A 24,514-nucleotide genomic window follows, 5' to 3' on the forward strand; every position below is an offset into this window, starting at 1 on the left:
TCACGAGTACCTTACGAAGTTGCCGCTCACGAAGTTGCTGCCGGAGCCTGAGAAACTCCACCGGCGGTCATACGATGGCTTAAGATGCCCTCACGAATGGCCCGATGTTGCTACGATCACAGCCAAATTTGAACATTTCCTTTATCGTGTGTCCATCGGGTGTCAATTTCGGGACAGTGTGACAGGGGCTTTAGGAAGTTACTACCCGAGTGGGTGGAGGACTTTTTTGGTAGCTTTGAGGTCAAACCTGTTTCCCGGCATGCTAGCCCCTGGCATGCTAGCCCCCTGCCGGCCACAGTTCCCAACAAGGCTCCTTTCAAGGATCGTTTCGCTGGGTCTCGTCTGGCCTTTGGAGGACCTCTGAGACTCCACAAGGCTTCAAGGCAGCATGGAAGGAAACGCAAGGCCAGGATTCCAGCCCCGGCAGCCATGGTTCCAGCTCCGGTCTTGGCCCCAGCAGCCATGGTTCCGGCTCCGGTACCGGCCCCAGCAGCCATGGTCCCGGCCCCAGCAGCCATGGTCCCAGCCCCAGAAGACATGGTTCAGGCCCTGGTTCCGGCCCCAGCAGCCATGGTCCCTCCTCTAGTCCCTACTCAATTCCCTTCTCAAGTCCCTCCTCTAGTGCCTCCTCTAGTCCCTCCTCTAGTACCCTCACAAGTCCCCTCTCGAGTCCCCTCTCGAGTCCCCTCTCGAGTCACCTCTCGAGTCCCCTTTCGAGTCACCTCTCGAGTCCCCTCTCGAGTCCCCTCTCAAGTCCCTACCCTATGTCCTGTCCCGTTGGGGGTCCCGCCGACTACTCTTCTGTCGGGGGTCCTGCCAACCCTATGTCCTTTGCCGTTGGAGGTTCGGCCGACTATTCTGCCGGGGGTCCTGCTAACCCTATGTCCTGTGCCGTTGGAGGCCCCGTTGATTACTGTTCTGTCGGGGGTCCTGCCGGCACCAGGTCCTGTCCTGTTGGGGGTCCCGCCGACGCCTGCTCCGCCGGGTTTCCTGCCAGCACCGTGTCCTGTCCTGTAGGGGGTCCCGCCGGCGCCTGCTCCGCCGGGTTTCCTGCCGGCACCGTGTCCTGTCCTGTTGGGGGTCCCGCCGACACGTGCTCCGCCGGGTTTCCTGCTGGCACCGTGTCCTGTCCTGTTTGGAGTCCTGTCGACACCAGCCCTTGCTCCGTCGTGGGTCCCACTAGCACCGGCCCGTGTTCCCTCCGGGGTCCCGTCTGCGCCTGACCCGCCAGGGGTTCCACCAGCTCCTGCCGCCCTTGTGCCCGGCCCCCTGAGTTCCCCAGCCGCGGCCTTCGCCTTCGAGCCCGGCCCCCTGAGTTTGCCCGCTGTGAACTCTGCTTTGCTCCGTCCGCCCAAGTCCCCCTTCTCGACCTCTGCCGTGCCCCGTGCCGCCCGCCCAGATCGCTCCTCCGGACCCCCTCCATCCGTCCTTCTTGACTTTTTAGGGACGTCTGGGATCCGTCCCTTGAGGGGGGGATTATGTTAGGATCGGTTTGTTTTATGTTTTATTTTGGAATTGTCTAGGACTGTCGGCTTCCTGTTTTTCATTCAAGGATGTTCACCCCCTGTCTGTCATGTGTGTATTTGTTTCCTGTCTGTGTTTTCCCTCCTGTGTGATTACCTGATTCTGTTCACCTGTGTCTTTGTGTTTTCCCTCCCCTCCCCAGCTGTGTCTTGATTGGCCATGTGTGTATTTAAGTTCTTGTTTTCTGTTGGGGTTTTGTGGGTTCCTTTTTGTGCTTAGAGGGAGATAGAATTCCTGTCTGGTTTTTTGTTGATCCTGTTGCCTTGAATAAAGTTTTTTTTTGCTGTTAAACAATCGTCTGTCTGCACTTGGGTCCTCCCTGTGCTGCTCAACCGTAACAACACTTGGAATACCAGTTTGTGAACTTAAGAACAAAAATAATCCCGAAACTTCTACATAAACCCACACATGTGTACATTTTCTCATACTCATCATCCTTTGTGTCAACATCCCTTCTCCTTAATAAGAGTTCTGAATTTATGGTCTTACTATTATTTTTCTTTTGGTGGTTATTCATTACCCCTGAAAGCATCAGGGCAGACCCAGCGTCAAAGATACCGCTTTCTCCTCCAGAATGCATATTTCACTGGGCCTGCCAATATTTTGGTGAAAATGGGCTCTCTCCAGCAAACGGCAGCGCTTACAACCGCTGCTTGAGTAGCTTAATAGTGGAAACTCTAAAACAGAAATGCTTGAGCATGCAGAGCAAAACCACCTGAGCACGAATTCAAGAGAATGATTCAGAGTAATATATGCAACAGACGTCAGCTGGTTTGAGACATTGCTAATGTACATAGAATATGAACAAAATAATTATATTATTATAATCCTTTTGAGATTTTTCCTTTTCAAAACAGAAGAGGATGTAATGCTCATATTACAAAAAAATTGTTTGCTGTGTGTCCTCCATTTTCCAAGAGCTTGGTCTTTTGCTACTAATTTTTGAGTAGCTATCAAATGTGCCTGACAACTCAAAATGTTGTCTGGTTGTCTGACTGGCTCCCTGTTGTGTCATTGACAGTGGCATGCTGTGCTCTCAAAGCTAACCCCAAACCCTTGAAGTGAGCCATGGGATCTTGTCCACTGAAAGCATCTAGTCTGGAGATAAGGCTGAAAAATGGTGAAGTGTTCCTTTAATTATGGTATCTGTTACATGGGGCTCAGGAAATTATGAAGAAGGACATACGAAAGCAATGTGAAGCTCTTCCAGCAGCTTCCTCCTACAATAAGACACACATGCAACTCCATTCAGAGATACAAGAGGGTGATGATGCATGAGTATACATGACACAAGTATGCGCGTGTATGCATTTTGTGAAGGTGTGTGTGACTGTGTGCATTTGTTATCTTTTGTGTATTTTCACCTGAAGAGCTGAAAAGCTGAGAGCACCCCGTGTGTAAAGTTCACAATAGTTCACACGGCTAATTAATACTGGGTAGAGAGTGCTCGTTAATCACAAAGCTCTACAGGTCACACAAAACGCTCCTTGTCTGTCTGATGGTCTGCACACACACACACACACACACACACACACACACACACACACACACACACACACACACACACACACACACACACACACACACACACACACACACACACACACACACACACACTGCTGCAACCTGGCCCTCTTCTATCTTCCTCTCTCTTTCATCTGATCTATCTCTCTTTCAATTCCCTCTCACTCTGTCTTTCTTTTCTTCTACTCTTCCTGTCTTTTATCACTTTGGTGCTCAAGTCTTTGTTTTGCAACTTCCAATCCCCCTGTGCCTGAGAGTGCAGGCAAATATTTGATCAGAATGTGCACAGACACACAGACACACACACACACAGGAATGTGTACTTAGTGTTGAACCGTGTCAACACAAGCTAATTGCCGTTAACAGTTAAGGTTCTTTGAGTTTGGTCAAAAGGAATACATGCGTTACATCCGTGGACTGTAAGGTGTGTATTGTAGCCACAGTGCTGCATGGTGCACCAGAAAGCTAGAAACTTCCATGTTTCAAAACTCTAATTTTGTAATCTGATAACTCAAATATTGATACATACATCAAATCTTACTATTAACAAATATCATCAACGGACCAATTGCTTACAACTGCAAAACTGGATATACTATGTTTCAGAAACATCAGATAGATTAAATGTACTTGATAGACAATAAATGTCAATGAAAATACCTCCATACTCCATTTTGAATGTACATTTTCACTCTGTTTAAATACCACTTGAGCCACAGAGTCGGCAACTCGTAGCTGTTTCTAAATACTGTGTGATGGGCGAATAGCAGGGGAGCTTCTTTTTTAAAGCTTTACAGTAGTCCAGACATCAGCAATGACATCAGCGCCATATATAATGTATACCACACTCTATGGTGTATATAACAATGGGCTGTCTGGGACTGGGGGCCCTGCAAAGTTAGCTAGACTTATTATCACCAAATTAGGACTGACCTACCCCTGGATGCTGTCTTAAGAGTAGGTGGGAGTGACAGAGCGGGTGTGTGTTCAAAAGCCTATAGTTTGCCTTCACTTAATGTCTAAGAGAATGTGTAAGCGCGGCATGTTCGACAAGTGTAACCTATGTGCTTTCTGAGCAGGTGTGAACACAGTATTATCGGAAATTGTCTGCGGTTGTCTGTGAGAATGTGTGTTTTCAGTGTTTTAAATATGTGATTAGGTCTGTGTCTGTGGTTGATAGCAGTTTGAGTGGGGGGCACAGGAAAAATACAGTCTGGCCCTGTGTTCAGCTCTGTGTTCCTTCAAAGTCCTGGGATGTCTAGAGCGAAGGCTTTGACGACTGTGGTTAGGCAGAAGAGGGACATGACATCTGGTGCAGACTAAGGGAATGTATTAGTGGGGCAAAGAGAAGAAAAGGGAGGGAACAAGGGAGTGGTGGGACAAATTAACTTGAGTGGCAGTGTAATACATGAATTCTTCAAGAATAGGGCCCTATTTTCAAGGCAACATAACTACAAGAGCAGTCAACGATCTGATAATATGGTGTTTCTTGACATTGGAATTCACTTTGCCAATCTGCATGGTAAGGCGAAGAAGATGGAGCAGATGCGCACTCAGGTAGGATATTCTTTCAAATGACGAAGCGTGAAGCACATTTTTTGTATTTTATTTAAATATGTGTGTTCTACTTTAATTTGTTTGTTAGTTTGTTTTTCTGTTAATCAGCAGATCAGCAAAAGCAAGGAAGAGTAAATGGACCAGTTCCACATACCTTGCTGGATGACTGTTTCCCCTGCGATGTGGGTGACTGGGAACATGGCATCAAATATGTCACTGAAGGAGAGACAGACAGAGTGTGGAGGAAGAAAATAGAAAAAAGGAGGGAGAACACAGTTAATACCAACATACCTGCTATTATGGAGATTACACCACAGTCCCTGAGCATTGTTAACTTACTCACTCACACAACAGTATGTGTGGAAGAAGAGCGGCATGATGGGAAAGGCAGAGAAGCCATCGTCCCTGTATCAACTCTATCAGCTGCTAGCATAGCTGAAGAGACAGGCCTGAGAACTCTGGATGACCCCAACACATTAACGTGCACTAAACGCATCCACCTGCATGTGTACACAACTGATTTCTTCATCATCATCCACATCCAAATAAACACCCACAACTATTTGTTAAAACAATCATAAGGAACAAATGTTTGCCAATAAGGACAGGGTTTAAACTAATAAATCATCAAGCTCAAAACCATAAGTTCTGTAGTTTTTGGCAAAGATATTATATTATACATAATATATATATATGTAGTGGTGTAAAAATAAACTTTTGTTTCAATGAAGAGATTATTACCATCAGATAAACATTGCAAAGCTGCAGGCTCGTTCTGTTTCTGTACATCGTATTAGTCCTGCACGGGGGCTTAAACATGAGTGTGTTGCTTCAACAGATAATCAAAGCCCGTACCTCTGAGTGTATCTTTTGAAAAAGGCACTGAGAAAACAAACAAAATGATGGCTGTGCCTAAGCACTTAATTTCTGTTTCAGCCAGGCAGAGAAAGCGCCTGTTAGACTGTTCCTAATCAGGCCGTTTAAATGCATGAAGCCTCGGCAGATTAAAGTTCCACTGCTGCGATGTGTTGAGACAAGAGAAAAGTCTGTTTCCTTCCTCTCCGCCTTTCTGCCCCTCTTTCACCTTCAGGGTATATTTATCTATCTAATCAGTTGCATACCACCCGTCTTATAGAGAAATATAGAAAAAACAATAAGAGGGTCAGGCATATCAAAGACATACAAGACCTGCTGAGTGAATGTGGAGCAAGTTTGAGCCCGTTCCCAAATGATGTTTGTGTGTGTCACTGAATGTGTGTGTTTGCACAGATTGTGTCTGTGTCTCAGTATATATTACTTCTGAAAACACACAGGTTTGTACCAAATAATGCGTAGGTTTTGAATATTTCTTGGCTCATGGCAGAACACTAGACAGCAAGACACCTTGCTGCACACAACAGACATAAAAGTGTTGCTTTTCATGATTCGACCCGGTAAAGAAACGGCAGGTCAACAGATGTTGGAGAAGATCTGAGGATGTTATTGAGTGGTTTGGAAGTGAACGGACCCTGTTGGTATTTTTTTATGTGACAAGGAATAAAAAGCAGACTTAAGAAGGTGGGTTTGAGCCAACAACAACCACAGGTAGGCCCAGTGCGATGCAGCTGGCCACTGACTCACACACAAAAAACACACTTTCTCTTTGAAGTGTAAAGCACAGGCTCAAAGATGCACATGCAGGACGGAGTCCAGAACAAATTTCCTTACGGGGACAATAAAGTATATCGTATCGTATGAACACAACTTCCAATATATGCACGTGGTACTATGGTTGCAGCTAGTACACTGCATGTCAAAACACTCACACACACTTGGTAACACAACAACATATTTGAGCACAGGCATTCATGAGGGAAACACGCAAACTGGCACATATGACAAACAAACACATTGGCTTTGATGAGGATTAGTCAGGGCAACATCTGCACGAGTCTCTCAACTCTCCTCACGTCTGTGACCACCTGCTCTCTGCATGGAGTCTGTTTAGTCAGGGACATGGTCACGTAACTAATAATGTGTAGAAAACCAGCATATACAAGTCACTTTCATGCAATGTTTCAATGCTATCTAACTCAAGACAGCTTGTTATTAGGCATGAGCTATTGTTAATGATACTGTTGATGATGATCATCACGCACTAAGTAGGATGCTCACCCTCTCTCTGACAGAGTGAATACTGTTTGTATTCAGAATCACAGTTAAACGAAGCTCCCTTCTCTTATGGTGTAGCTTGGACTAAATAAAACGTGAACATGGTCTCCAAGATGTCACCCAAAGGACTTTGAAGAGCCGTTATGAAAGTGAGCAGCTTTGGTCATCTCCATCTTGGCAGTAATGCCACCCTCTAACTCCCAGCTTTCCAAAATATGGGCAATGTTGGATGACTTTGAGGCGGGCTAGAGTGGCGCAGCTGTTAGTATGAATAGTACAAAAATTCACCGCCTGCACAAGCTGTAGAGTTTACTGCTTTCTAAGGTAGAAAAGGATTTAATTGATCTTGGATACAATGTAACCAAGTTGTTTATCTGTAAGACAATGTTAAATGTCACCTAGTAAATGTTTGCATGACTGGCACAGAATGGCATTGCACGCGGTCAGTACCGTTGGCAGCTGGTTCAGTCAGTATCAGTGCAGACTTGCTGTTGGAGGGTTTTACAGCCGCCCACACCCACTCCCCGCTTATTTATTTGGAATGATCCAGTTCCTCTACACTAAAACGGAGTTGATGGGGATAGGGAGATGGCGTAGTGGCCGGATTGCAATTGGGCCACAGTCATAGCGAGGGGATCAAAGACGAGCTAACACGTGGTAAGGTAATTACCCTTGACCACCTCCCTCTCTCCATGCCCTGCCTCTCGCTGAATGCATCGATGAGCTCAACAATGACACTTATGCAGGTAATTACTTCCCCTCATCTCTACCTGTCTCTCTTTCCCTTTCTTCATCCCCAACTTCCTCCCTGTCTACTCTCCATCACTTTTTCTCTTCCTCTCCCCTCTCAATTACCCCTTTCTTCCCTCTAATTCTCTCGCAGGCCCACCTATTTCTCTCATCTCTCGGTCTATCGCCCCCTCCCTCCCTGTCCCAGATGAAGTGATTAATCTTGTCCTTTCCGCTACCTGTAGAACCTCTGACCTTATTTAAAGGTAGAGCCCCCCCCCTCAACAATGGATGTGTTGTTCTGATAGAGACAGAGAGAGAAAGAGAGAGAGAGAGAGAGAGAGAGAGAGACCCTGCAGACTCTAAGGGAAGTTCACCTCAACCCTCAGGAGGGAGAATAGGCTTGTGTCATGGTTCAGATATGTGGAAATACTTCCCTGCGACAAATGTACACATGCATGTAAGAACATACACCGAAAAATATAACATATACATATAATGCCATTCTAATCTAAGTGGTTATTATCCTGTGCACACACACAGTCCATATACGTACATGTGTGATGTGTAGTGCGTTGCTTGGATGGGTCTGTTTGCATCTAGAGAAAATGACACCGTTCTGAATCATGGTAGGGAAGCAGCAGAGACTGGTGAAGCAAAAAATATGATTAAAATCTAAATGAATACAACGAGACAAAAGAGACACCTTTATGCAATGCCCTGCCTTACAATATGTTGTGCTCATCAGGAAACTGTGCTTTTTTGTAATGAGATTAACCAAGGAACAGGGGAAATGTAGCTGCCAGGTCAGGTTGCAGGTCAGATTTGACAACACATCGAGTGCATACAGACGTGTGTGTGTGTGTTTTTGCAGGAAGGAATGGAAAAGCTTATGTGCGCCTTCACTCTCTTTTACATACAAGCACACAAATACGCAGCAACAGCCTATTATTGTTCTCAAACAGCCATAAAACTGTAGTTAGCTTGGGGGATTTCAGTCATTAATTACATAAACTCAGGCCTGCTTGTTGTAGCTGGATTGCTTGTTGTTCTTAGTTGGCGAAGACTGCCTTTCTCCATCACCTCTTCCCTTCTTGCTGTTAATCTCTCCTACAACACAGCTGTTTATTTGTTCAGCAGCAGACGCCTTATCTCTTACATTACTACCTCAACACACAGCAGCGCCATTATGCCATTAACACCAAGGGTCTCTTAAACAGTGCAGCATGCTGCCATGTCTTTGTTTAACTTAATGGGCCGCAGAATGTTGAGTTACACAAGCCCTTAATGGTGCACCCATCCAGAATGCTCACTCGTCTAGATAGAACACGTTTTGCAATAACCCAAACAATCAACAACTGCACCACGTATTGGAACTTCCCCGCCCTCCAAGTTTGTTCTTGGCAGTGATTCGCCACTGGTTTGGCTGGCACAGCGTTCATACCGTAAGAGCTTGAAGGATTATTTACACAACCACAGTTGATAGTAATTCGGATTACTGATTCTGGCAAATCAGAACAATAGTCTTTGTTTTACAAGTCTCCACAATATTATATAAGAACTGGCTTAGGGACAACAAATCTACACTTGATTTGTGTTATAAATGTACGTTTTGAAGGCTTATCAAAGGCAGGAGAGTGACATGGTGATTCTTCATCTGGAAAGACAAAGTTTAATCAAATAAATTAACAAAAAGGGCTGCCTGACTCTGATCTCCCTGTAAATGCAGTAGAGGAAAACCAATCCTACAAGGATAACACAAATCAACATTATAACATTATACTGTACAAGGGTGAAAAGATCCATCAAAGGGCCAAATTATATACAAATATAAAACAGGTTAAAAATGCTTCATTCCTTATTAATCATGATCTGCTCTTACACATTTTACAACCCTTAGGACTCCAATGTAAGAATGAGTAAGCTATGAGATGGATATGCAGATGATATTATGTTTCCAGGAGTCCTGCCGGCTGATTGACTTTGTAATGTTTGACAGAAACTATTCTGCATACTAACTGAAGCCTACAGAGAGTTTAAAGCTCTGGGAGGACTGCATTGTGTATACTATCATCACATTTTCCCTAAGTGGCACGTTGCTATGAAAAACATGTATTGGTTTTTGTAAGGCTGCCAGGTGAAGAGTTGTGATTAGTCAGCATAATGTTTAAATCACAAGTGAACTCACATAAAAGGATCAAAACATACATTACGTTTTCACTGATGATGTAGGCTAACTGAATTGTTTACTAGCCTGTTGTGTGACTCATTATGTGTATATCACAGTCAGATGGAAAACAGCTTTACGAGGCTGACTAAGTGGCTTACAGTTTAATGTCCAGAGTTTAAAGTTGAGCACAATCAGCCAAAGTTACTCACAGGGAACAACCAACCCACCCCACTGAGCTGTGTTGCTGTGGACACAATGACAGCTCTTTTTTTAAACCATCTAATTACATAAACACATATTAAGCACGTACACACTCACATGCAGACACACATACAATGCTGACAATGGGCAGTAGTATGACAGTGAGTAAGAGAGAGAAGGAGGAGTGGGGAAGGAGGTATAATTATACAGTGCTGAAGCTTTCAGGGAGGATATTTATGACATCAAAGCTCTTGGCACGTGCCCTGTGTTTCCCCAGAGGCATAGCAGAGAACGGAGGGACCAGGTCATGCCAGCTGCTGCCCATTTCTTCACATCAGCCTCCAAACTTTAGAAACAATGCGTGTTGTGTCCAATTTTATGAAGACACACCACAAAGGTCCCCTTTGACGAAGAACAAACATCAGGGGTCCACTTTAAAAACTGTATACTGTGTAATGTAGCCGAGGTTAAACAATAGAATCGGCAACACACTTCATAAAACAACAGCTATATTGGTTTAAGCTGGTGCCAAATGGAAAGAACACCATTTTGTTTTAATCTTTTGTTATCCTGACATTTAAATTCCTATTAACCTGCGTTTAAATGTCTTGTGGTTAACAGACGTATGCGTGTTTTCTTGTTAAACTTAACAATTATGATAGCACGTCTTACTGAGAGACACAATGACACATGTTTCACATTGAGAAGAAACATTTTAATCTTATCATAGTTCCCTCTTGACTTTTACCGCAGATATAAAAACTGTACATTTCCCCACTGCTCTTGGTTGAGCTTCTTTTTAAATTATTTTACAGGGTCCTAGTCTTTGTCTGGGCTGATGTGAACTTGCCTACGCTGAACACAGGGGTGGTCCTGGAGGTTTACCGGTGGACATAACAGTTTACGGCTGGTGGCAAAGACCACTTAGAGATGGTCAACAATGTTGGAGGGAAGAAGAGAAAGAGACGCCTCATTTCTCCAACACTCAACTGGCCTTTTCCCTGTCTGCCCTTGGCTTTGGTCTATGGGGCTCTGATCAAATTCAAAAGCTTAAAGAAAAACAAAGCGGTCTTTTAAGTTACAATGGATCATTGCACACTGTAAAACGTTTTTGTATCTAGAATATATCGGAAGTGTGTGTCAGACTGATATTTCTGTGTTGAATCTAAGGTCTAATAGTGAGATAATGTAGGCATAGTGGAGATCTAAAGAGTTCCAGTTAGAGAAGGCAGTGTGATTAAATGGTGAAAGTTATATTTAAAACCAACAGAGGGCAGGGAGCACACTGTGTTAAAACCACACACCTGGCCCTGGTGGGTTTATTAGTGGTGTAAACGTGGATGCATTCTGTTGCTTAAAAGTGTGGATATATGTCTCAATATGTGTAGCGCAGTAGAGGAGCACATGGGCCAATCTGGTGATCTGTGTGAACACTGCTGATGTCTAATCTCTACATTCATATTCAAATGCAGTGCTGAGGTGCGTATCTTTCCTACATTTTGTGTTGAGAGAAGACTTTCTTTTTGCCGCTACTTTTAATTGAACTATTCACATCTTACACAGCACTAGTGCTGCGTACCGGTACGCCGAACCGGTACTGGACTTGTAAAAAGTTTCGGTTCAAGTCCGGTTAAAACCGGAACGTCGGGAACCGGTACTTGGACTCGCAAAAAAACTAGCACTTACGTATATTCTGGTGTCTGTGGCTATTTAAACATTCCCTGATAAGAGTTATTCAGCGTCAATAAATGAGTGCTAATCCCAGTGTGTCCTCACATGTCATTTCACCTTCGATTCACGGTTTGAAAACGTAGCATTTCGCCACATGCTAATGCTAACCGGAAGTGAAGAATTTTCAGAATACAAGTATTAAGTTAATAGTGTGAACTTCCGGTTTTTTCAGAATAAAACTGATTTAAATTAAATAGTGTATTTAATTCAAAATTACGCCATATCAACATTGATTTTAATTTCTAACAGTATGTATGTACATCACTATGTATGTATATGTACTGTATAATGTACACATGTAGAGTTGTAGAAAATACATGGTGTACAGACAGTACAGTACACTCTGACTGTACAGTCACTACAGTGTGTATACTGTACAGTAGGTGTGTAACAGTGTAATGCGTATAGTCTACTCTACACTCTACCTTTCAGCAACGTTTTAGGGATTTAGGCTCAGTCAGCTCAGGGACTGTTTGGTTACTTTAGTTTGCTAAATGAAAGACATGTTTGAACTTTGTAGTAGTTCACTGTAGTTGCTGTCATAAGTTATTTGTAGACTAAGTGGCAAAAAGTGTTTTTTTTACATTTGTACTTTGTAGAGAAATGTAGACACAAGTTGGAAGGGAGCACAATAAACCTGACGAGTTTGAATTTGAGTTGATTATGAGTTAATTTTCAATTGATAATTAGCTCACAATAAGTTCACTTTAGTTACTCACACAACTTGACACAAGCCATGGGTTCAGGTCCGGACTTATAAGTCCGGACCTGAACCTGAACCTCTGGACTTGAGTCCGGACCTGAACCTGAATGTGAGTCCAGGTACGCAGCACTACACAGCACTGTAACTTTTATTCATGTACCTGTGTTATTCATGTTGTATTATCTTTGCTTTTTAATGTTTGTAATGTGTTTTATGCTCTTAATGTCTTTCATTTTTGTAAAGCACTTTGAATTGCCTTGTGTTGAAAAGTGCTATATAAATAAACCTGCCTTGCCTTGACTATGTCCAAATCTATAATCTATGCTGTCTAATCTATATTATTAACCTATAATACACTGTTGAGATGTCCCTTTCTTTACTCATATATACTGGAGGACTGATTCAGAAGAATTCGAAACATAAATCCATGAGCCTGTGTTGCTGTGGTAAAGGCTAATGTGCTAATGGTCACGGTGATTCAAACAAACATAAGCAATTACTTGCATAACAGAGAAGAATGGAAATACCGACTGACACAGTAGCTTTCCTGAAACCTTTGAGCCTAATTGAAGCAGCAGTCGTCAGATAAAATATCAGAATGAACTACCACTGAACTGGCTCTGGCACCTTGGACTCTACTAGCCTGCCAATGCCAACTTCATGAGAGGGCAATCCGGCCTTATCACCTCCTTACCATAACTAGTACCTACCTAGAGCATCAGAGCTTTCCTCACACTGTTGTGTTGATGGCATGGCAATGGGAGGGTTTGGAATAGAAATAGATAGAGAGAGAAAGAAAGACCACACACACACACACACACACACACACACACACACACACACACACACACACACACCACACAACACACACACACACACACCACACACACACACACACACACACACACACTACACACACACACACACACACACACACACACACACACACACACACACACACACACACACCACACACACACACACACACACACACACACACTACACACCACACACCACACACACACATCACACACACACACACACACACACACACACCACACACACACACACACACACACACACACACACACACCACACACACACACACACACACACACACCACACACACACACACACACACCACACACACACACACACACACCACACACACACACACCACACACACCACCCACCACACACACACACACACACACACACACACACACACACACACACACACACACACACACACAGTTCATGGCAGTGGAAGAAAGGACCAGTCTGAGGAGTAAACAGTGAGAAGAGAAGGAGTGGTTGATAGGAGGATGTGAGGAGAAATGAGGATGTGTTACAGGGCGGAGAACAAACACCAATACTTTGACGGGATCTTGACTGTAAATATATGCCTCATCAGAATCTTTGATGTCTAAAATCATAGGATTATTGTATGCCACTTCGGAGAACAGCTGAATCATTTTCCGAGTAAAGTAACGATAATACAGTAAGGTTATCTAAGGTTACTTGTGGGCCAATATGTAATGTATTTTTCTGCTTCTATGTCTATAAATATAATACAATAATTGAGCTGTATTAAGAAAGAGGATTACATACGACTTACTAAAACTTTCAGCTTAGTCCCAAACTACATTGCTGGCATTATGGTGCAATGTGTAGAGAATCCCTGCTTTCCACCTTTCAGACTGCTGTTTAGTGTGACATGGCTGTTTTACAGGCCTACCTGATGATCCGACACACACCACCTGCTGAAGCAGCCATGATGTCAGCCTTGAAACATCACAAACATGTCCAACCCTGCAGTCACTACCATTCTTTCCTCTCCCTTTCCTTCCTTTTCCATTCCCTTTATTGCATTGGGTCAGTTTAAAGATTAAGCTGATATGCTATTCTGTTAACACTAAAATGTGTTTTTCCTCTGTTAACTCTAACTTATTTCCTTGTCTTGTCTGTTTAGAGTAAACTTCAGTCCCAAACATTTTCACACATTTCCTAATGTCTCCGATGTTTGTTGCCCCAGGACAGGAAAAAGCGAGCTCTTCCTCCACTTAGAGAGAAAAGCGGTCAGGCTGAATCAGGCGCTGACAGGACTAAGCCTCTACCTCTCTGAAGTGTCTACAGGGGAAGTGTCACTGGAATGAGGGAAAGAGACACAGAGAAAGACAGAGACTCTAAGAGAAAGGTATCCTCTTTCCCACAGATAGAAAAAGAGTAATTCCACTGAATGCACAAAATATATATCATACGCAGATGATTTTTACTTTGTGTACAGGTGCCAGAGTTCTGATCTCTTTCTTCTTCCCACCCTGCCTCTTTAACTCTCTCTCTCACACACACACACACACACAAACACACATATCCTGACACGTCGCTAAACATCAGAAAGATGCCGCTGTCCCGCGGGCATGTCTTTTTCTCTCCCCCGCCCTTCCCTCCCTCCCTCATTCCCATCTCACAGAAGACAAGCCCTAGAACAAGATAAGCATTTGAGAAGCAGACCGGGACACAAATTGTCTTTTGTTGGGGTTTAAACCTGAGAGGTGTTTACACAACACGGCACATTATGCATGCACGCTCAAACACATAGGTATATACACTGAATTTGAGACGGAGAGCATGCCCCAGGCCCGGAGGAAGAGGGAGGGGAGGGTGAGAAGATGACTAGATGGAGAAAAGTGAAGAACGAGGCATCAACAGAGATGCTTAAGGCTAAAACTGTACAGTACTCATGTGTATGTGTAAATGTGTATGAACCCCATCAAGTTGTGTTGCGGGCAGTGAGGTAATAGGTGCACCGGGTGCATCGAGGAGAGAGAAATAGTTGACATTCAATAGCTGACATCTGACTGACGTAAGGCATTCCCTGCTGTAAACAGACGGTCTCATCAGACACACAGCGTTCAGACCTGGACAGTGTTGAGCAACCCACTAGCACCTCATGTTTTAACACCCTGGAATGCGCTAATGTTAGCACCATGCTAACTGGAAACTTCATTTTATTGTTACAACAAAGCATGGAAACTTGCTGGATACAATGAGTACATTATTTTTTCTCATTTTAAACCGCTAGGTTTCATGATTATTGTTTGTAATCAAAACACTCCTTATTTAATTGAAACGCGTTTATCAAGATGTAAACCACCTCAAACAAATATAAAAGCTCTTGAACTAAGCAATGAAAGTGTGGAAAGACTTTTTTGTAAACCGAAAATGAAAAATAAATAAATATTCAAATCAATTAAAAAAAACACTGGACATTATCAAGACATGCAGTGACTTACTATCTTGTTTGAAATTCATCTTCACAAAACAGCTTTGGTCAAATCACCTGCTCCATAATGGTCTAATTGCTAAAACTCAAGCTCCATTAGACATTTAAACCAGCATGGAAATGGGCTGAGCACCTCTGATCTAAATAAAACTCGACCACAGTGACACCCCACAAACCAACGACGAGGTCATGGGAGAATTAACGCGCTATAACAAGACTGTTGTCTGTGCCTGTACACTGGAAGCTATCACAGTAGCATAGACAAAGCAGACGGGATGTATACAATAGGAGGCCATGGGCCAACTAGGGCTATTCTGTAGGGTGCTGGGCTGCTCTGTCCCCGTGAATGTGTGGTGGTCAGTGTGTGGGACGTGCTCTGGGCCAAACTGAGCTAAAAAAGCACTGAAGGGTAGCAGGAACATCACGTCCCCACAGCAGGGGCAAATTCTGGCTAGGAAGTCACTGTCATGCACACTCCCACATTTACCCTACATGCAATGAAACGTGGCACTGTGCACAATCACAAACGCCCTGAGTGACATCTTAGCAATGTACTTAACACACACACAGATTGGGGTGAGATTGAGCTGGTTCACAACGTCTCCCACTGTTGACATTTGATCCAATTGCAACGCAGATCTAAAGCGTAGGCCACTTTCTTTTTTTCTCCTTTCTATTTTATTGCACTCATGTGCGTCAGTAAGACCTGCTCACACATACATGAACGTTTTGTCATTGTGCTTGATTCAAACCTGTTCAGCAGTTTTTCAGCAGTGTGCAGCATTCAAACATAAAATTAAGTGAGTAAAATAACCATACATCCTGCGTTACTGGTGCTTCCACTACTTTCTACGTCAAGACTTGTCAAAATAGTTTTGTAGCACAAAGATTCTCTCACTCCTGCTCACGCTCACACACTCATATACACACCTACACACACAGTTACGCACACATTCACATTGATGGTGTAAGCAGCTGAAAAGGCAAGGATGAATCATGGTAGGCTGGAAAACTGTCCTGCACAGACTCTGGGGTACATTTTGGAGGGAATACAACTTTCTAAAAGCTCTCCAGACACTACTACATGACTCACTACTTTTTAAAGAATTGGATGGAGAAGTGGATGGAGCGAAGGATAGAGAAAGATGACAGGGGGCGGAAGAGGTAGCAGGGGACTGGTTAAAAACACAGCAGAGGGTATAAGAGAGGACAAAAGTTTCCAACAATCTGCGCAGTGCGTGTGTGTGTGTGTGGTGTGTGTGTGTGTGTGTGTGTGTGTGTGTGTGTGTGTGTGTGTGTGTGTGTGTGTGTCTGTGTGTGTGTCTGTATATCTGCACTATCTTGTAAGCATGCATGTACAGATATGAGCTTCCTGCAAATGATTTGTTTGTGTGTGTGCCTTGTTGTGTTCATGGGCGTAAAGGTTAAGTAGTCTGAGCTGAGGGACAGATGCAGTGTGCTGGGGGAGGTGAGGCTGCTGGCCAGTTAGTTTCTGTGCTGGATGATGGTGGGGATGGTCGAGGTTCAGTCAGGCCTGCAGCTCTCCTGTGGAGAGTGACCTCATCGCCTGGCCCCTGGCATTGTGGCAGCAGCAGCACAAAGCCATGCAGGGGATGGAGAGAGAAGACTGTGGGGGAGGGACTGGATGTAAGTGTGGATGTATATGTGAATGAGTCTGCATGACAGAGAGTGAGAAAGACAGGAAGAGAAAAAGGGGAGAGAAAGTGGTGAATTCTGAAAAGGGGAGAAAGAGGACCACCGGGCTCTCAGGAAGACCGGGGATGAGAACACACAGAGAGTCAATGAGGGGGTACCAGACAGGAAACACAAACATACATGCAAACAAATACACTTAACAGCACACAACAGAAACCTGCTCATTTGTTAGTGCTGTTATTGCGTAGCCTGCCATAAAATACAAATCTCAGTCCCAGACACACTAGTCTCACACCTGAACACACAGAGAAACAGGTTCTCGCAATGGCTGGAAAAGTAACACAAATAGCTACAATACAGTCACCGCAAGGGACTTCCTCAATAGTGTCTAGAAAATCACGAGAAAAAGAGATCCTAACGGGAGAAGACAAACAGTCATCCATTCAGTGCCACTACATCCTGTTTCTGCTGCACTTCAAGCTGCCAGGAAGCATTCAGTGTGTCATATAAGAGTAAGTTAGTGCCCAAGCATGTAAGCAGACAATAACTGTGTTCTTGTTTCCAGTGCAAGTGTCTGACTAGGAAAAGCTAAGCAAAGAGTCAAGAGAGTTCATTTCTGTATTATCTGTGTGGCAAAAACACCCCCTAGGGGCTGCTTTATGGTAACTGCACATTTTGAGTGTCAATGTGTATTAGGGCTTCAACTAACAATTGATTTAAAAACTTTTTTTTGTCAATAATATGTCAGAAAATTGTGAAAAATGTTCCCCTTCAGTCTCTTCAGTCCAAAACCCAAAGATATTCAGTTAAATATGATATAAAACAGAAAAGGCAGGAAATGTTCATATTTGAGGGACTAAAATGCATGAAAGATGACTTAATAATAATAATAAATAATCAAAATAGATAACAATTAATTGTTTCTTTAAGTAATAATAGCAGCTCTAGTTTCCATGTAGATGGACATGTATGTAGTATGTGGCTGTAACTATGCATTTACTGTAGTCGTAGTTTACCAAAACATTTGTTTTATTATTTTAGAAATAGCAAGCCTGTGTTTAGAATATAAACCAATTCCCCAAAGCACAGACCTAAAGTTACACATCTATTGATTCTAATGAGTGAGCTATCAGATATGAGGATGAGAGTGGTTATAATGTGATAAGCCTACGCAGCACACTATCTCACATTGCATCCTCTTTGTTGTTTTGTCCCTTCACACAATCCTTAAACAAACTTCAGCTGGAACTCGAGATGAGGCGGATCTCGCTTGGGCACTTTTTAGTGTCTTTCACTTTGCTATTGTTTGTTTATTTGGGTTTTCTATCTCTCGTTGATTTATTTATTATTGTTTTTTTCACCTCTTCAAGCACACACATGCACACGCACACTCTCTCACACACACACACTCACACACAGAGACAAAGAGTGCCAGTACACTAAAGATGTTCCCTGTCCATCGGCAGGGGCTAGTGGGAAAGGTGCAGAGGTCAGGGTTTAGGGGTCAAAGATCATCTAATCGGTCACTTCATCAACTCATTACTCTGCTTGTTAATTAGAGGATTAAAGCAGGCAGGATGAGGTAAGCATCACCTCTTTCCAACCCTTCCCCCTATTGTATCCATAGCTGTAACATCTTAACTACACCATTTTAAAGTTCTGCTTCTCTCATATATATATATATCAGTTGGGTCCTGGTCTGAAAAGATGTTACAACTCCTGTTACCAGATGGCAGTATTATTTTAGAATATTGCAAACTCTGCCAAGGCGGCTCGAGGAATGGGATTCACAGGGCCTCCTCCTGCCTGCCAGAATATGTATGTGGTTGCACTGACAGCAGAGCTTCTTGTGTCTTTGCTGTCCCCAGGGGAGTGATTTATGGTACTGTATGAGGGAATTAGACTAATGCATGTAGAGAGGAGATCTGCGTGTCTATTTGTTTTGTTTGTGTCAAGGGAAAACTAAATGTGTTGCTGACAGATTACCCAGAGGAGCCTCTTCCTCTCGTATTAATCCCTCTCTAAATGTGACCTAAAATGATTGCTTCTGTGTCCGTCTCAGCCTGCCTTGCCTTCATGGTTCATGGAGATCATCAAGGTCATTTTTTCCGAGTGTGCAGAAAAGCTGAAAAAACAGACCGACAATAACTCATACAGTACACGCTCTACTGCTATCATAAATCTCCTTTCATATAGTATCACTTCAATAGAAAGTTAGATAAGGAACACTAATACGGCAGGAACTAAAAGAATGAGTGTTTAAACAGGCGATAGCGCTACTGACCATATTGAAAGACTGATTTACAATGGGCATTCAACCAGTGAAAGTGGTGGGTTGATAGGCAGGCAAATCTCATCAAGGGTGCACCTGGACAAACAGGCTCTGTGCATGCATAGGTGCAAATAAGTACACACACACACACACACACACACACACACACCACACACACACACACACACACACACACACACACCACACACACACACACACCACACACACACACACACCACACACACACACACACACACACACACACACACACACACACACACACACACACACACACCACACACACCACACACACACACACACAACCACACACACACACACACACACACACACACACACACACACACACACACACACACACACACACACACACACACACACACACACACACCACACACACACACACACACACCACACCACAACACACACACACACACACACACACAACACACACACACACACACAACACACACACACACACACACACACACACACACCATCTAAGCGCTGTTTGTTGGCTGAAACCAAAACCGAATAATCACACATCCAGATGGTTAGATACGATAACAGTTTGAGTTGATGTGATAACAACTCCAGTATAGTTACAGTGTTGAGACAGGTGGTTGCATGCTGGTTTGAGTGTTAGTAAAGCAGGCTTGGCACAATGTGAAATAAAACACCTGCCCCCAGCTTATCGTGTGCGCGTGTATGTCTGTTCGTGTGGGCATATCATAATGGGGTCATTATAGCAGCTAATGGGAAGCAAATAGAGGGGTCCACCCAGTCATTCAGACATCAGTTCAGGGACCAGCCAAGGTCAAACAGATAAACAGACGGAGAGACTGTCCCCTAATGGTGGATTATAAATTATTTCGCTTACAGTATTTCTTAGAAACCATGATATTTTTGTTCAGCAAAACTAAAATATTCCTTACTTTTTATTTCATTAACACTACCACAATGCCTAGTAGTGTATGTGTGTTCTTTAAGGGAATCTGAATAACTTACATTTCAAATAGTCTATATACAAAAAAGTTTGCGTAATTATCTCTTCATACCTATAACCCATCAGTTCACCTTTTGATTACATACAATGTGTAGAATTTGAAATCTGGAAGGCAAAAAAGTTCGTTGAGGTTTGACTTCCAGGCAGCTGAGGAAAGATGGAGTGTACACACACACGCGCGGCTGGTGGAGCTCAGAAACCTTTGGGCCATAAAGTTTGACATATGGAATGGTGTGTTAATCAAAGACTTAGCGCTTCCAGCTGGAGCAGCCTCACTGGGAACACAGTCTGACATGCATACTTGAGAATGTCCTGCCTGTGTGTGTGTGTGTTTCTCATGATAATGTAATGTAATCCCTGTCATCTTTTGTAGCGAGGGGTGGTATTTGTGTGCTTGGTTTTGCACGTGTGTGTATAGAGTGTGGTTGCAAGTGTTCTATACGTTTGTCCTCCTAAACCTATCCATGACTTAACCCTTTCAATCTCCATCCAACTATTGTCTATATAGTTTACAGCAAGGATTCGCATGATCTCCTCTGAGAAAGCTGACTGTTGAAGAGATGAAGAGATGAAGATGAAGAGAGCAACGAGTATGGATTTAAAAAGCAGAAAGAGAGGCAGGAGCACATAGAGTTGCAAAGGGGTGGAAAATGTCCAAGGAAAGTTAACCTCAGAAATGTCTACTTCAAAAGCAAAATCATTTTATATCAATACTATTTTAATCATACAAAAGGTAATTTAATCCACCATATATATTCAAAATGCATCTTTGCTTGAATATATATGTATTCTATAATAGAGCAACGATAAAGTAACATTTCCTCCAAGGATCAATAAAGTATTTCTGATTATGATTCACTTAAGCAGAGTCCTTTTCACTTTACTCTTAATGCCTTTCTATATTCTGTGTTCATTCTCCATCCAGATGATCTCAAACACAAACAAACTGAACGCTGAAATCCGTACATTGCTGGCAATAAAAGCTGGGGAAGAAAACATTTACAAAACGGGATATGATCAAAGCCGGACCCGTGCTGTCTTAGTGTAAATAACATCCTGCCGACCTAAGATTCCCTACTGGATATAGTTTTTCTCCAGAATGGCCCATACTTGAGATATACACCACAGTATAGCATCTCAGCCCCAACGCAAGAGTAGTGGAAAGCTTCACAGCTGAAATATATGAAGTTCATGTATACACATGTGTGACTCTTGGTGTTTGGAGGAGTGGCTTCAACACTGGAATTATTGCAATACAATCTAATGACAACCAATTATGTGGTACATAAGTGGTTGATTTAAGCACGTCCGAGCAATACACTTAAATAACCGTTGACATTATTGTGACCCAACTTTCAGCCATGTGTAAGGACAAGGAAGCTAGCACACACTCCTGCAGTTCAGCATTACAGTATGTAGCATTTTAGAGCAAGTCAAGGAATGGCTTGGTATATGAATATTAACAACAAAGTTATTAACATTTTGATGATTACATTTGTCAGCTGACTTCGTGGTGGTCATTGTGTTCAAGACATGCAGATATTAATCCTGATCCATGTAGAAAACGACATATTTTGATTGGTTTCCGAGAACGAGATGGATTGTGCTATAGACTTAAACTGCATACAGATGTGAGAAACCACAGCACAGTGTACTACTGCTGCAGAAGCAAACAATTTGACAAGAAAAAAATCACATTTGAAAGAAGAAAAGACAGCATTGTCTCTTATTCATCTCGGTAACAAAAATGCAATGCTTACAGAACAAGCACAGACTTCCTGAATTCCTAGAGAGGCAGATAAGTAACTTAAGAAAGGTTAAGAGAGGATAACACAACAAGGAAACAGAGAGATACAAAGGGAAAAAAGTGATGAAAGGAAAAAAAGAGCATTGGAGAGGGCAGGGAAACAAAGAGGGCTTCATTGTGTTGGATCCTAGTCATTACTGAAGGAGGCGATAGCATAATATAGTGCTAATGGGGGAACAAATCGTGTAGTGTTCAGCTTACATAACTGCTGAGTAACTAATCACACAAAATGTTTTCTTGACACACAGGCAGTTTTACGGCCTCTCCTTTTAGCACTCAAACAGAAATAGCCATTTGGTAAATGTTTTAGGGAATTTACTGAACAAAATATAAAACATTTGTTTTGCTGTTATCCAGCGATGCATGCCCTGACCCATCACCTTTCTGTCTTGCAGAGGCCTATACTAGCAGGAGCAGTGGTCAACTGTCACTACCTTCTCACCCAATGAGACCACATGTGCAAGACTACCTGATGACCCAAATGGCCAGCTGCAGAACGAGGTAGGAGAAGGGAGGGGGTGCAAACCGAACGAGAGAGAGAGAGAGAAGACTGTGCAGTGAGACTCCATCTGCTAATGTGCGTCAGTCTTTGACAGTTCTGGCACATCTAAAGAAGCCAATGTACTTCATGCTGTGACTTCATCAATGCCAAAGCAGAAGGCATCAACGTGCAAAAATGATCGCTCTCAAGCCGGTAGATATTTATATGCTGCTATAGGAGATTACCAGTATTGTACATCAAGTAGGATAAGCTAGAGTCCCAGATGCCCCTTCTCAGGCAAATGTTTGTCCCAAACCTTATGAGAACATGTGTTCTCTACAGCATTTAAGCAATATGCAGAGTGCTGCTTGCTGTGTGCCATTTTTTCAGTCATTCTTGAGTACCACATTGGCCATACATCAATACACTTCTGTCTTCAGGAGCAACAGGAGCAACAACCGCACCACAACCGCAATGTGACCAAGCGCCCAGCCAGCCGTCCAGCATCGTCAGCAGAAAGTGAGGAGTGAGGAAAAACAGGAAGTGTGAGGGAGACTGTCAGAGCGACGGAGAGAGAGTTAGATGACAGCATAGCCAACTAACTGCCATGTCACAATACAATCCAGCAAATCAGACAAGCTTTTCCCTAGCTTAGAGCCTTCAGCACTGCGGGCTGCATGTTCACCCACAAATTACATAACAACGAGTTCCTGCACAGCATTAATGGTTGATGCTAGCTGTGTGTAGCGAGACAGCAAACATGACAGCAAGCCGAAAGATGTTTACATCATGCATGGTTTCATGGGCCGATGACAAAGCCTTTACATAGCTTGGCATGCCAAGAGGCCTTAAGTATATTAGAACCTCATGGTCTACGGTCTACTGCCACATATTTTTGTAGTGTAACTCTAATCTGCTGCATCAGCCACCCAAGAACATGGTTTTTCAGACTGTCCGGCTCTATCACATGTTGCACCCTGCTCGGGCCTGCTTCTGAAACTCTGACATGCAATCAGAGGCCTGCGTGCCTATGCCAAGGAAGCACGGTGAATTGTCAACTGACAAAAGACCGAAAAAGAGTGTGTTTTGGGTTTCGTCTGTGGAGGATTTAGCCAACAGGAAAGCTCCAGTGTTTTCCTCTCCATGGGGCATAATGGATTCTCCCCGCCAATGAAACCCTATTCCCGCTGCCAGGCTGGATCGCCATCACTGGAGATCTGGGACAGATGGAAGGATGGCGCGAGGGTGTTTGACGAGATGAAGAATGTGTAAGAACAAGATAGGAGGGAAAAGAGAGGGATAAAGGGAAATTGGCATCCCTTTCTCTCCGAGACGAGTATGGAGAATCGCTGATTTCTGAGTGTGTATGTCAGCACCACCGCCCACATCTGAATTCACAACTCGATACTGACATATAGACAGCGTACCATAACAACCAACCAAACAACCCATTACAAACACACAGACACATCCAGCTGCTCCCTTCCCCACCGTTTGCTGCATACCCCTCCTCTCCTGCTACAGTTGTCCATGTTCAAACTTCAATCCCTCTACTCACTGGAGATGCTCCCAAAGCAGGCAACACTGGCACACAGTGGCCATGAGGGCAATACATTCAACTGGAACAATGGCCTGTACATGATGTTATCTGCTTACAAACGTCCCATTTTGATTGCTGGCATTACACTGGGTGTCGTG

At 43.4% G+C, this 24,514-nt stretch overlaps 1 protein-coding gene across 2 annotated transcripts in view; it reads right to left on the minus strand.

Moving 5' to 3' along the window:
* The window catches only part of LOC117548460 (cAMP-dependent protein kinase type I-beta regulatory subunit-like), a 54,917-nt gene that overhangs the window by 13,340 nt on the left and 17,063 nt on the right, over positions 1-24,514 (minus strand). For both annotated transcript variants that reach the window (XM_034219775.1, XM_034219773.1), the window contains one exon: positions 4,760-4,821. In XM_034219775.1, the coding sequence (XP_034075666.1) occupies positions 4,760-4,821 (62 nt within the window). The remainder of the gene's footprint in view (positions 1-4,759; positions 4,822-24,514) is intronic.

This window comes from Gymnodraco acuticeps, unplaced genomic scaffold (genome assembly GCF_902827175.1).
Source record: "Gymnodraco acuticeps unplaced genomic scaffold, fGymAcu1.1, whole genome shotgun sequence".
NCBI classification, from domain to species: Eukaryota; Metazoa; Chordata; class Actinopteri; order Perciformes; family Bathydraconidae; genus Gymnodraco; species Gymnodraco acuticeps.